At 45.1% G+C, this 12685-nt stretch overlaps 1 protein-coding gene across 4 annotated transcripts in view; it reads left to right on the top strand.

Moving 5' to 3' along the window:
- Positions 1 to 12685, top strand: part of LOC146772217 (spindlin-W-like) — a 53779-nt gene that overhangs the window by 26647 nt on the left and 14447 nt on the right. For 3 of the 4 annotated variants that reach the window (XM_085639483.1, XM_085639482.1, XM_085639484.1), the window contains exon 4: positions 615 to 848. In XM_085639483.1, the coding sequence (XP_085495609.1) occupies positions 615 to 848 (234 nt within the window). The remainder of the gene's footprint in view (positions 1 to 614; positions 849 to 12685) is intronic. The other variant, XM_085639485.1, reaches the window with a different exon arrangement.

Here is a 12685-nt window from a genome sequence, read left to right as displayed (position 1 = left end):
CTGCCTGAGCTTGAACTTTAAGGGGCACTCACAAGTCATTTTAATGCTATTAAAGTGTCTTGGGTAAATACATAATTATTGGTGCTTTTCTATGGCAGCAGCACAGATAGGAGGCAGTCATTAGCGTACATGGATCTTTAAGTCTGCTTGACAGTGCATTCATAAGTGTTAACTATTGGCATTACCAGTGCTATTCTGGTTTCTCATGTTTTTGACTGATATCCACTGGCTTACAAACATCTCTCCCTCGTAAACGTCCTTTTACAGACGTACAATATGTTTTAGCATGACAGACCTGGCTGTTACATTTGTGCCTATTGTACCTCTGTGTCAGCCATCCTGATGGACTAGCTCCGAGCTGTAAATGTATAATTGAGTAGAACGGGATATACCTGAATGTATAAAGCCTTGAACCAAGGCCAGAGAGCCTACCAACATGCCTCGTTCTTGCCTGTACTGAAAGCTTTGGTTTTGATTCATCACCAGTTTTACCAAAGCATAACCTGAACACTCCCTCCCTCCCAGCATGTGGCACATGTCCGTGAAGCTCTTATGCACCTACCCCACAGTCAAAATGTAGTGACCTAAATTTCTTCTTATTACCCTCGATCTAGTTCACTCCACCCCAGAGGAGAACAGCAAAGCAGAAGAGCTTGTTGGGAAGGCAGTGGAGCACGTCTTCGAGAAAGATGATGGAAATAATGTGCAGTGGCGCGGTATGGTGCTGTCACGTGCCCCGATCATGAACACCTGGCATTACATCACCTACGAGAAGGATCCCATCCTATATATGTACCATCTCCTTGATGACTATGCAGAAGGTGACCTGCGAATCCTCTCCGACCAAGGTAATGGGAGCAGTATCATGGAGGGTTCTAGTCCTCTTTCTGTTTCCAGCTCTATGTAGCGCTGGTGTCCTCAAAGGTGGTGTGCAGCTGTCAAGGGTCGCAAGTGAGACTCTGCACCCGAAGTGCCACCTCTTGCTAATGCTTTGCTACAGTGAGGGTGAACTGAGGGTGTGGCCTATAGTGGTAGCGATCTAACCATAAATTATTTGAAATTTTTGAGCACTATCGGGTACCATTGATGCCATTGTCGCAGGTTATTCTTGAGTTATTGCAAATCCTGACTACCAGGTACTGCTCCCAGTTCAAGATTACTTTGAAATCTAGCAACTAACCAATGCAGACACTGCAACCGTTTCTGTGCTTTTAGTGTATTTGTTTGTGCTTATAGTTTATTAATTGGTGTCTGTGTAATGAGCTCGTTTTAACTAATTGTATTGATAATTTGATCATTCGAGGGCTGTCTCTCTAACCAGCATTCATCTGATGTCTGCAAGCCATTTTTGCTCGTTTTCTTTGCCTGTTTAAATTTTTTTTTTATTATTACTTATTATGTACTTTCCCTGTTATCCTTCTAGCATATTTACTTTTTTCCTCTCTGTCCTTGTTTTTAAATTCCACAATTTGCAGACATTTCAGCTCTGGTCACTTGCTGCACACTCTGGACGCTGGTGTTTGCCACGCAGTGATTGTTCTTTTAAAAAAAATATTTTTTTTTATAGGGGGGGGTTCCCCACCCCCGTACACCTGCTACCTTCCAGACTGTACCCACAGGCAGGGGCGTAACAAACAACTCTGCAGCCCCCGCGATGCGGGGGCCCCCCAGTCTTCGGTAGGTGAAGGGGGCCCCCTCAGCTCTTCGGTAGAGAGCTGTGAGAGAGAGGCTTGCTCTAAATCGCCTGCAGTCTGCAGCCTGCTCTGAGCTCCTCCCACTGACCCAGGACTGAAGAGAAATAAAGTAACAAGTCACATTGTTTCTCTTCAGTCAGAGCCACGAGCCAGGCCCGGAAAGAGGATGGGGGTGGGGGCCCTCGAGAGAGCATTCCCCACAGGGCACTAGAAGGGATGAGGCAGCACAGAGCTGACAAAGGCAGGAGAAAGATTGCAGCTCCCTCCAGGAACAGGATCTGCTGGGACGCATTGGAAGGTAAACAAGCATTTGCAATATATGGTTTTGCAATATATGAATTTGCATATAGGCAAGTCATATATGGTTTGGATTGGAATTGTTAGTTGTGGAATAAAAAATTAGCTAGCATTCGCGCCAAGAATTTTCAATTCTATAAAGGACACGGAGGCGAGGATTATGCTTCTCTTTCTATTTATTGCTACTCACAGCAGCCAATGAAAACTTTTTTTATGTCAAACAAAACTACATTTCCCATGATGCATACACCACATCACTTCCTGCAGAGCCCCATAAGAGCCAGTAGCACCGGAACCAGTCCTCTTTCTTTGCTCCGAACAATAAGTCCAATAATTATAATAAAGTTCAACAACAGCTTCCAACGTGGAAGAAACCAGACCAGCTGGGAAGAACCTTAACTTCAAACAGGATTAATCCATCTTCTTTTCAGATCCTGAAAAAAACAGAGATAAAACAACCCGTAACTTCTGTATAATCAGAGTATATATGCAAACGGGTGGGCAACAATTACAATACTGTAATTTAACCGGGTGGGATAATCCTCGGCTCCGTGTCCTTAATAGAATTGAAAATTCTTGGCGCGAATGCTAGCTAATTTTTTATTCTATTACAGGACCGGAGGCTTCGTATTATGCTAGTTTAACGCTGATTAAAAACAACAGAGGATATATCACCCACCGGTTTATAATAAAACTGTTTAAACGTTGATTCAGACGACCAGTCTGCAGAATGCATGATATCTTGCACAGTAGAACCCAACATGAAAGTCTTAGAGGCCATAGCGCCTCGGACAGAATGTGCACCAAAGACCTGAGTATCTACACCTGCTTCTTGCATAACCTCTTTGAGCCATCTGGCTATAGTAGCCGCAGTCACAGGTTTGTACGGTTTTTGCAGAGCAATCAACAATTGTACCACACCATCAGGCCTGGTAGGCCTGGTACATTCTTCATAAGCCTTGAGGCAGTGGACCACACAAAGTTTAGCATTATCGGGAAAAGCATGATAATCCACACTGCGTGACATGGTTTTAGTTCTAGATGTAATAGAGAACGAAACTCCCTCCGGAGTAAATACTCTACCTGTAATATCCAGGGCTTTAACATCCGAAGAACGTCTACAAGCCGCTAGGAAGAGCAACATGGCCAGTTTGGCTGACAATTGTTTCCTAGACAACCTATTGTTGTCAGGACATCTATTAAATAGTGACAGAACCAGCGAGACATCCCACAAAGAGGAACACTTTGGTTTGGGTGGATTAGCTACTCTGATACCCTTCAGTAGTTTACATATTAAAGGATGCATTCCGACAGGTTTGCCCTCAATCTGGGAGTGGCCTGCCGATATGGCAGAACGGAAGTTATTAACTGAGCGATATGCCAGCCCTTCCGACACTTTTTCAGACAGAAAATTTACAATACAGGGTAATCCTGCCCCCACGGGATCCACATGCTGTCCCATACACCATCGAACCCAGCATCCCCAGGCCGAAGAATATCGCTTCTTGGTAGAGGGGGCCCACGCCTGATTGATAAAACCTGCAGCTTGTTCCGAAAATCCTGGCATTTGTCAACGCTGTCTGAAAGTCTCCAGGCCATCAGAGACAGATGCCCCGATAGAACCATCGGGTGTTTCTCTCCATGAGGGCCCTGGAGCATCGTCGAGGACCATGGGATCCTCCTGGGGAAGTCGCAACTCGTCTCCAGCAACAACGGGACCCAAGGCTGCGACTTCCACAGGGGAGTCACTAATATCACTTCTGCTTTCTGGCGCATCACCTGAGTGAACACGCGAGGAATGAGAATGAAGGGTGGAAACGCATAATTCAACTTCCAGGCATCCGTCGCCAGCGCCAATGGGTCCGGCCTCCAGCTGAAAAACTTCGTCATTTGACAGTTCAGCCTGGAGGCAAACAGGTTGATCTCGCAAAATCCCCATATCTCCTGCAACCACCGGACCACCTGTGGGAGAAGTTGCCAATCGCCGTAGTCCCTGAGGTGGCGAGAGTTCCAATCCGCCACCACATTGGACTGACCCGGGATGTATTCTGCTATGACTGAAATCTGGTGACTCAGGCAATAGTGCCAAAAAGCCTTCGCTATCTCCACACCAACAGTGAGGACCTCGTGCCCCCCAGTTTGTTGATGTACCTTACCGCCGATATGTTGTCCATCCGAAGAAGGATGCAACATGAGACCTGTCTGGGAGATAACGTCCGGATCGCAAATGATCCTGCGAGGAGCTCTAGGCAATTTATGTGAAGGTTTAACTCTTCAAGGGACCAACGCCCCCCTGTGGAAATATTTCCGCAGCGCGCTCCCCAACCCCAAACGGCTGGCGTCGGATTCTATGACTACCTCCGGTAGAGAGCCGAAAATCGCTCTGCCGTTCCACGCCTCGACGTGGGCCAACCACCATTGCATCCCTCACCTCCTGGGAAAGAGGGACTACGTCCGTGTATGAAAGACCTTTCTGTAAGTGTTGGATCTTTAGTCGCTGAAGGGCCCTGTAGTGCAGGGGTCCCGGGAATATCGCCTGAATGGACGACGCCAGGAGACCCACTATCCGGGCAATCCCCCTAAGCGAAACCATCTGTTTGGACAGGAATGAGCGAAGCTCCTTCTTGATATCCCGAAGCTTGGCATTTGGAAGGCTGAGTTAGGCCGTCTGAGAATTTATGACGAACCCCAGAAAATCTATTGTCTGTGTGGGACACAGAACCGATTTCGGTTCGTTGATCACGAACCCCAGATTCTGCAAAATACGAATGGTCATGCGCAAGTGTTGGACCGCCAACGCCTGAGATTGCGCCATGATAAGCATGTTGTCCAGGTAGACAATCATGCGAACCCCTTGTTCTCTGAGGTAGGCTACGACCGGTTTCAGAACCTTGGTGAAGCACCACGGTGCTGAGGAAAGTCCAAAAGGAAGGACCAAATATTCGTACCACTGGTTCCGCCATTGAAACTGAAGGAATCTGCGATGGGGACGATATATGGGAACGGACAAATAGGCGTCCTTCAGGTCCAGACGGACCAACCAATCCCCCTGCTTCAATAGGTCTGCCAGCCGATGGATGCCCTCCATCTTGAAGTGCTTGTAAGTCATAAAGTGGTTGAAATCTTTCAAATTGAGTACCAACCTGTAACCACCGCCTTTCTTCTGTACCAGAAAAATATTGCTGCAGAAACCGCGAGGGCCCTCGTTGCAAGGAGCTATCGCGCGTTTCTGCAGCAATCCTTCTATTTCTGAATCTATGAAATCGCACTCTAGTTGGGAAAAAGAAAGCTGTCTGGGCCGATGAACTTGACAGGGTGTCTGAAAGAACTCTAGGTGAAACCCCTGAACTGTCTGCAAAACCCATGCGTCCTGTGATATTTGAACCCAGTTGTGATAAAACTGCTGAATACTCCCCCCACCCCCCCCCCCCAACGGAAGAAGAAATAAGTCTGGAGCGCTCACCTGAAGACTCGGTGTTCTGGAATCCTCCCCGGTAGGATCCTTTGTTAAAGCGTCGCTTGTTGAAGCGCTGCCTGGTGGGGTAGAAGGTGCCACCGCGGGTGGAGTCCCACTCTCCCCTGCCGCGTCCGAAATCTCCTCTCTGAGGACCTTGGGAGAATTGACAGCCAAACGAGCGTCCCCGGCCTCGTCCGGCCCTGTTGAAAACCCCGGCCTGGAATACACGTTTGATTCCCGCCTGAGGCTTGTCCAGGGTCGTGAAGGTGCCCACGTATTTCGCCACATCTTTGACGAAGCGGTCGCCGAATAGGTTTCCGTCCTCCAAGGGGCCAGGCTCCGCCGCCGCCAACTCCGTAAGGTTAGAGTCCATGCGCATCAGGATGGACTTCCTGCGCTCCGTGGAAATTGCGCAGTTGGCACTACCTGATAGGCAGATAGCCCGCTGGGTCCAGCCGGCCAAAACATGGGAATCAATAGCAGTTCCCGATTCCTGCGCCTCTAGAGCCATCTCCAATATCTTGGCTAGGGGGCCAACCACGTCAAGAAGTTTGTCTTGGCACCCTCGCCAAGCGCCATCTATACCCCTCTTGGGGTCCTTGGCAAACTTTTAAAGGAAAGTGAGCAAACTGGGGTCAATTTCCGGCGTTTCCGCCACTTTATCTGTGAGATCCGGTCGGGGACATTCAGACCGCAGTCTGTTGCGCACCTCCTTGTCAAAGCTCTTGCGCAAGTTCTCATGTAGATACGCTGCCACCTCCGGGGCAGGCAACCAATCCGAGGATCTAGGGTGAACGATATCCGAGGGCTTGAAGGTGAAGGGCGTAGGGGCCGGCTGAGAAGTCTCCACATTCTTAACTTTCCGAGACTTCTTCTTGGGAGAGGAATCATCAGGAGTGCCCGAGGAGGTGGAACCAGGTTCCGAATCAGTATCCTACACCTTCTCCCTCTCCGTCGCAGGGCGCGGGAGCGACGAATAGGAAGCAGAATGTGGGCAGGACCTAGTCCGTGGCTCCTCTGCCTGCTCTTCAGCTGGGGTAATGAAGCTATGATGCTTCGCGAACCTCTCCAGTTGCCTAGTAATAGGCTTCAATGCAGTCGCCAAAGCCTGCTGCACAGTTCCCGGAACTGCCTTCTCCAGGGCCTTGTTGACCGACTCCTGCACGGAAGCGTCCAGGGCCTCAACAATATTATCCTCGATGGCAGGTGTCCCCACCTCCTCCTCGTACAAGGTGTCATCCTCCTCATAATGTACCCAATTGTCCATGGTGGAACCAAATCTGTAGACGTATTTGCTCATAAGGCAACAGAAGAGAGGAGTAACAAGGGGGGAGCCAACCCACAGCACAGACCGCACCGGTACCTAGCTCCTCAGCAACAGCTGTGTCCCAATTATTACAGCCCCCCAGGGCGCAGTGGAGCCAAAAGAGCAAGAGAAAGTCCAAGTGTGTTCCTGGGGTGCTCCCTCCAGGCCCAGGTCGTTTTTGCAGCTAGCCAGGCATAAAGTAGTGCTCTTCTTAGTAAACCTCAGCCTGAATGGCAAAAACGAAAGGAAAAACACATAAAACGGGCAGTTACGACGTGCGTAGCCCAAATCCTACCAAAATAGCCCAATTGGGCTACGCACGTGGAAACACGATCTAAAACCGAAAGTAACAGGCTCCCAGCGTCAACGGCAGATCAGGGGAGCCTTCGTGCCAATAATACATGTATTATGCACCCGCCGAAGGCAGGGCGGTATCGTGTGCTGTATTAAGTAAACCAATTCTATTGGTTAGGGGTAACCCATCAATAACCCTCCTATTACCTGGGTGTCTGAAACACAATTTAGAAAAAATTGGTAAGAAGGAAAAAATAGAGAATTATTTTTAACAAGGATACCTTTAATTATCCTGTCATATGTGTATATTTTCTTATTTAGCCATTTTATAGTTGAGCATATAAAAAGAACATATATTTACAAATAACATCTCTAAAACAAAAACAAACTAAGGCTACTGTCCACCATGAAATATTTCCTATTGTGGAGCCACCTTTAAATAGTGTGAACTACCCAGAAGGTTCATACATTGCGTATAGGAACATCACTTTCCAAATAATTCAAAAGAAGCAATGTGAGACTGTTACATCCACAAATAGTTCAATTAATTTGCAGCGCTTCTGTAAAAAACTGTCGACGCGGTCGCGTTTCAGCCGATCTATTTCTTATGGCCTCTTCAGGACACAAACAACAGCAGCATTCTACATAAAGAAAAATAATAAACTCTAATAACATGTACAGTACATAGTGGCCAAACGATAATCCTTGCCGGTATAAATACAGGTCTCGTTCCCTGTGAAGCATGCAGAAAGTTCCACCACCTCAACAGAAACACCGAATCAGCAGTGACGTGAATATCACGGAAAATAAGAATTCAAAAATCCTCACCTTACGCAGGCATATATGTACACCCAATGTGACGGACAACTCATTCTACACCCGTGTGTCTGTTTCCCACAAGCATATCTATAAACGTATTAAATCTACAGGATCTCTCATTCTGCACTCGGATAGGGCCAACACAAACCTTAGCTATTGTCCCTTACTCCGGACATCTTGCATGGAATCAACTTGCTAGTAGGCGGTGGAGTATGGGGGTTTTTTTTTAGGTCTACCCCTAGCCCGACTATGACTGCGGGAGAAAAAACGGAGGTAAAGAAAACCTCACTTAAACCATTAAAATACATTAAGTCCAACAAAGGACTACCTTATCACCAAAAGAATCGAAAGAAATACCTGGCTTAGAAGTATTATCACTAAGCTAACGTCGGGTCCACTGTGGGGACTTACATCCGCCGTCGTGTGCACGCTGCAATGAGGAAAAACGCACAACTAAACACGCGGGGATAAATCAATAGATCTGAACTAAATCTAAATCTAAACGACACGCGCCTAAGCACCAACTTATCTTACCTTATGGCTCTTCTCTATTTCTCTCTACGATCTACGTATCATCTCTCCAAGTTCGCTGTCCTACTTCGAATCAAGGTACACAGGAGTGTACACGGAGCCATATTTCAAACGATCGACAAAGACAAAGGACTAACGCGTTCACCCATCATGGGGAGAAATGTGTCGGCCATTATACAGTGGAGTGGGAGCACAGGCCCCCTAGTTATATACGTGGTTTTCTTCCTGGTGAGGGACAACACTGTAAATCGATTTAAGCAATTGTAAAAGAAAATGGTAGGTGAAAAATAATTATGTGCAAAAATAAATAAAATTGAATTACTAAAAGCAAAAATACTTAAACATAATGAAACTACAGTCTTGACTAGAAACGAAAAATAACTAGTTCGTGAAGCTGCTAATTCGTAGAGGCAATGAATCTACTCTAAATGGTGCCAAATAATTATAAATAATAAAAAAATAATTATAAATAATAAAGAGGACCACCACCATTACACCCCATGTGTGCTAAAAACAGAGTTAGAGAACTTGTAGATATCGCGGCTCACATTCTGAACAAAACATAAAATTATACAAATACAATTTTTTACACAAATACATATTTACACAGTGACTGCACATATCAGGTATTGGCAGACTGAGTCAGATAACCCTGCCAGAACTTACATGAAAATCTTCAACTCTACCGGTCTTATTGTATCAAGGACCATATTTCGTCCCTATCATTTAGACCATCAATAGCTGTGCGGTACTTCTCAATCAACCGTGCTTCAAGGCGATTGAGGGTGTTCTGTAACAAAGCTTTATTCATGGGGCGCATGACCGTTAGGACGGTCCACCTTAATTCGTCTTCCTCGTGTCCCAGTTCCAGAAAGTGCTGGACCAATGGGGCACTGAGAATTTTACACCGTATCCGTGATTTGTGTTGCTGAATTCTTAATTTAACTGCTTGAGTTGTTTGGCCAATATATGTTTTTTTACATGGACACTCAATTGAGTAAATCACATTCCTCGAGTTGCAATTGAAAGTCAGTTGCACATGTTTTTTATCTCCAATAGTTGTAAATTTGGAGTCATTGGTCTGCGGTCAAACCACGCAGCTCTGACATCTGAAATGTCCCTGTACTGGTGGCAACCCCATCACAGCTCTTACATCTTTAGGAGGTGTTGGTCTAGACGCTTTAACTAGATGTTCCCTAAGGTTCTCTCCTTTCTGGAAGGCAAACAAAGGTGTTCTACAAGTGAGTTTATTTATAAAACCCACCGATAGAAACACACTATTGGCATACAGCTCAGGACATCCCCGACACCTTAAGGATAATTTGCCTTATGGGCAATTTCTTAGAATTCGTCGCAATTGTTCAAATAAAAGTGATTTTTTTGACAATGCTGCCATCCTGAAGACCAAGCTTTGTAATAGGGGATATCCGAAGAAATTAGTCAGGAATTCCCTCAAACGAGCGTGGTTTACGCCCCGAGAAACCCTACTTGTACCAAAAAGTAAGGTTAAGAATGATTTGCTCACTTGTGTGCTAACATATAACCCGAAAGCCAACAAAGTGAGACAAATTATTCAGAGAAACTGGCGGTTGGTTGAACACTTGAACCTTGGCACACCTTTGTTTGCCTTCCAGAAAGGAAAGAACCTTAGGGAACATCTAGTTAAAGCGTCTAGACCAACACCTCCTAAAGATGTAAGAGCTGTGATGGGGTTGCCACCAGTACAGGGACATTTCAGATGTCAGAGCTGCGTGGTTTGCCCGCAGACCAATGACTCCAAATTTACAACTATTGGAGATGAAAAACATGTGCAACTGACTTTCTCAAATTGCAACTCGAGGAATGTGATTTACTCAATTGAGTGTCCATGTAAAAAAACATATATTGGCCAAACAACTCAAGCAGTTAAATTAAGAATTCAGCAACACAAATCACGGATACGGTGTAAAATTCTCAGTGCCCCATTGGTCCAGCACTTTCTGGAACTGGGACACGAGGAAGACGAATTAAGGTGGACCGTCCTAACGGTCATGCGCCCCATGAATAAAGCTTTGTTACAGAACACCCTCAATCGCCTTGAAGCACGGTTGATTGAGAAGTACCGCACAGCTATTGATGGTCTAAATGATAGGAACGAAATATGGTCCTTGATACAATAAGACCGGTAGAGTTGAAGATTTTCATGTAAGTTCTGGCAGGGTTATCTGACTCAGTCTGCCAATACCTGATATGTGCAGTCACTGTGTAAATATGTATTTGTGTAAAAAATTGTATTTGTATAATTTTATGTTTTGTTCAGAATGTGAGCCGCGATGTCTACAAGTTCTCTAACTCTGTTTTTAGCACACATGGGGTGTAATGGTGGTGGTCCTCTTTATTATTTATAATTATTTTTTTATTATTTATAATTATTTGGCACCATTTAGAGTAGATTCATTGCCTCTACGAATTAGCAGCTTCACGAACTAGTTATTTTTCGTTTCTAGTCAAGACTGTTGTTTCATTATGTTTAAGTATTATTGCTTTTAGTAATTCAATTTTATTTATTTTTGCACATAATTATTTTTCACCTACCATTTTCTTTTACAATTGCTTAAATCGATTTACAGTGTTGTCCCTCACCAGGAAGAAACCACGTATATAACTAGGGGGCCTGTGCTCCCACTCCACTGTATAATGGCCGACACATTTCTCCCCATGATGGGTGAACGCGTTAGTCCTTTGTCTTTGTCGATTGTTTGAAATATGGCTCCGTGTACACTCCTGTGTACCTTGATTCGAAGTAGGACAGCGAACTTGGAGAGATGCTACGTAGACCGTAGAGAGAAATAGAGAAGAGCCATAAGGTAAGATAAGTTGGTGCTTAGGCGCGTGTCGTTTAGATTTAGTTCAGATTTATTGATTTATCCCCGCGTGTTTAGTTGTGCGTTTTTCCTCATTGCAGCGTGCACACGACGGCGGATGTAAGTCCCCACAGTGGACCCGACGTTAGCTTGGTGATAATACTTCTAAGCCAGGTATTTCTTTCGATTCTTTTGGTGATAAGGTAGTCCTTTGTTGGACTTAATGTATTTTAATGGTTTAAGTGAGGTTTTCTTTACCTCCGTTTTTTCTCCCGCAGTCCTAGTCGGGCTAGGGGTAGACCTAAAAAAAAAAAAACATACTCCACCGCCTACTAGCAAGTTGATTCCATGCAAGATGTCCGAAGTAAGGGACAATAGCTAAGGTTTGTGCTGACCCTATCCGAGTGCAGAATGAGAGATCCTGTAGATTTAATACGTTTATAGATATGCTTGTGGGAAACAGACACACGGGTGTAGAATGAGTTGTCCGTCACATTGGGCGTACATATATGCCTGCGTAAGGTGAGGATTTTTGAATTCTTATTTTCCGTGATATTCACGTCACTGCTGATTCGGTGTTTCTGTTGAGGTGGTGGAACTTTCTGCATGCTTCACAGGGAACGAGACCTGTATTTATACCGGCAAGGATTATCGTTTGGCCACTATGTACTGTACATGTTATTAGAGTTTATTATTTTTCTTTATGTAGAATGCTGCTGTTGTTTGTGTCCTGAAGAGGCCATAAGAAATAGATCGGCTGAAACGCGACCGCGTCGACAGTTTTTTACAGAAGGACTGCAAATTAATTGAACTATTTGTGGATGTAACAGTCTCACATTGCTTCTTTTTAATTATTTGGAAAGTGATGTTCCTATACGCAATGTATGAACCTTCTGGGTAGTTCACACTATTTAAAGGTGGCTCCACAATAGGAAATATTTCATGGTGGACAGTAGCCTTAGTTTGTTTTTGTTTTAGAGATGTTATTTGTAAATATATGTTCTTTTTATATGCTCAACTATAAAATGGCTAAATAAGAAAATGTGAATATATACACATATGACAGGATAATTAAAGGTATCCTTGTTAAAAATAATTCGCTATTTTTTCCTCCTTACCAATTTTTTCTAAATTGTATTAAGTAAACCAAGCGCAAATGCGCTGAAGGGGACACTGATAAAGCAGCCGAGCGCCGCGTTCGCCACCAAACTACCGCGCGATGCAGCGTTCGCGTCTAGCTATGCCCCGAATTAATCTCCGCTGCCAGCAGGATACTCGTAGCGCCAATGCGCGTCCCCACAGTGGGCAGCACAACGCTGTACATTTGCATACGAGCGCGTCGTTAAGCGTACATCGCATATCACTCACACGCGCCGCTTGCACAATCAAAGCATCAAAAGTGAAATACAAATCACATCAATCAATAATTGCAAACACGGAGCTC

The sequence above is a fragment of the Triturus cristatus genome, chromosome 12 (assembly GCF_964204655.1).
Source record: "Triturus cristatus chromosome 12, aTriCri1.1, whole genome shotgun sequence".
NCBI lineage: Eukaryota > Metazoa > Chordata > Amphibia > Caudata > Salamandridae > Triturus > Triturus cristatus.
The sequence above is the reverse complement of the archived record's forward strand: the minus strand, read 5'-3'. Positions and strand labels throughout refer to the sequence as shown.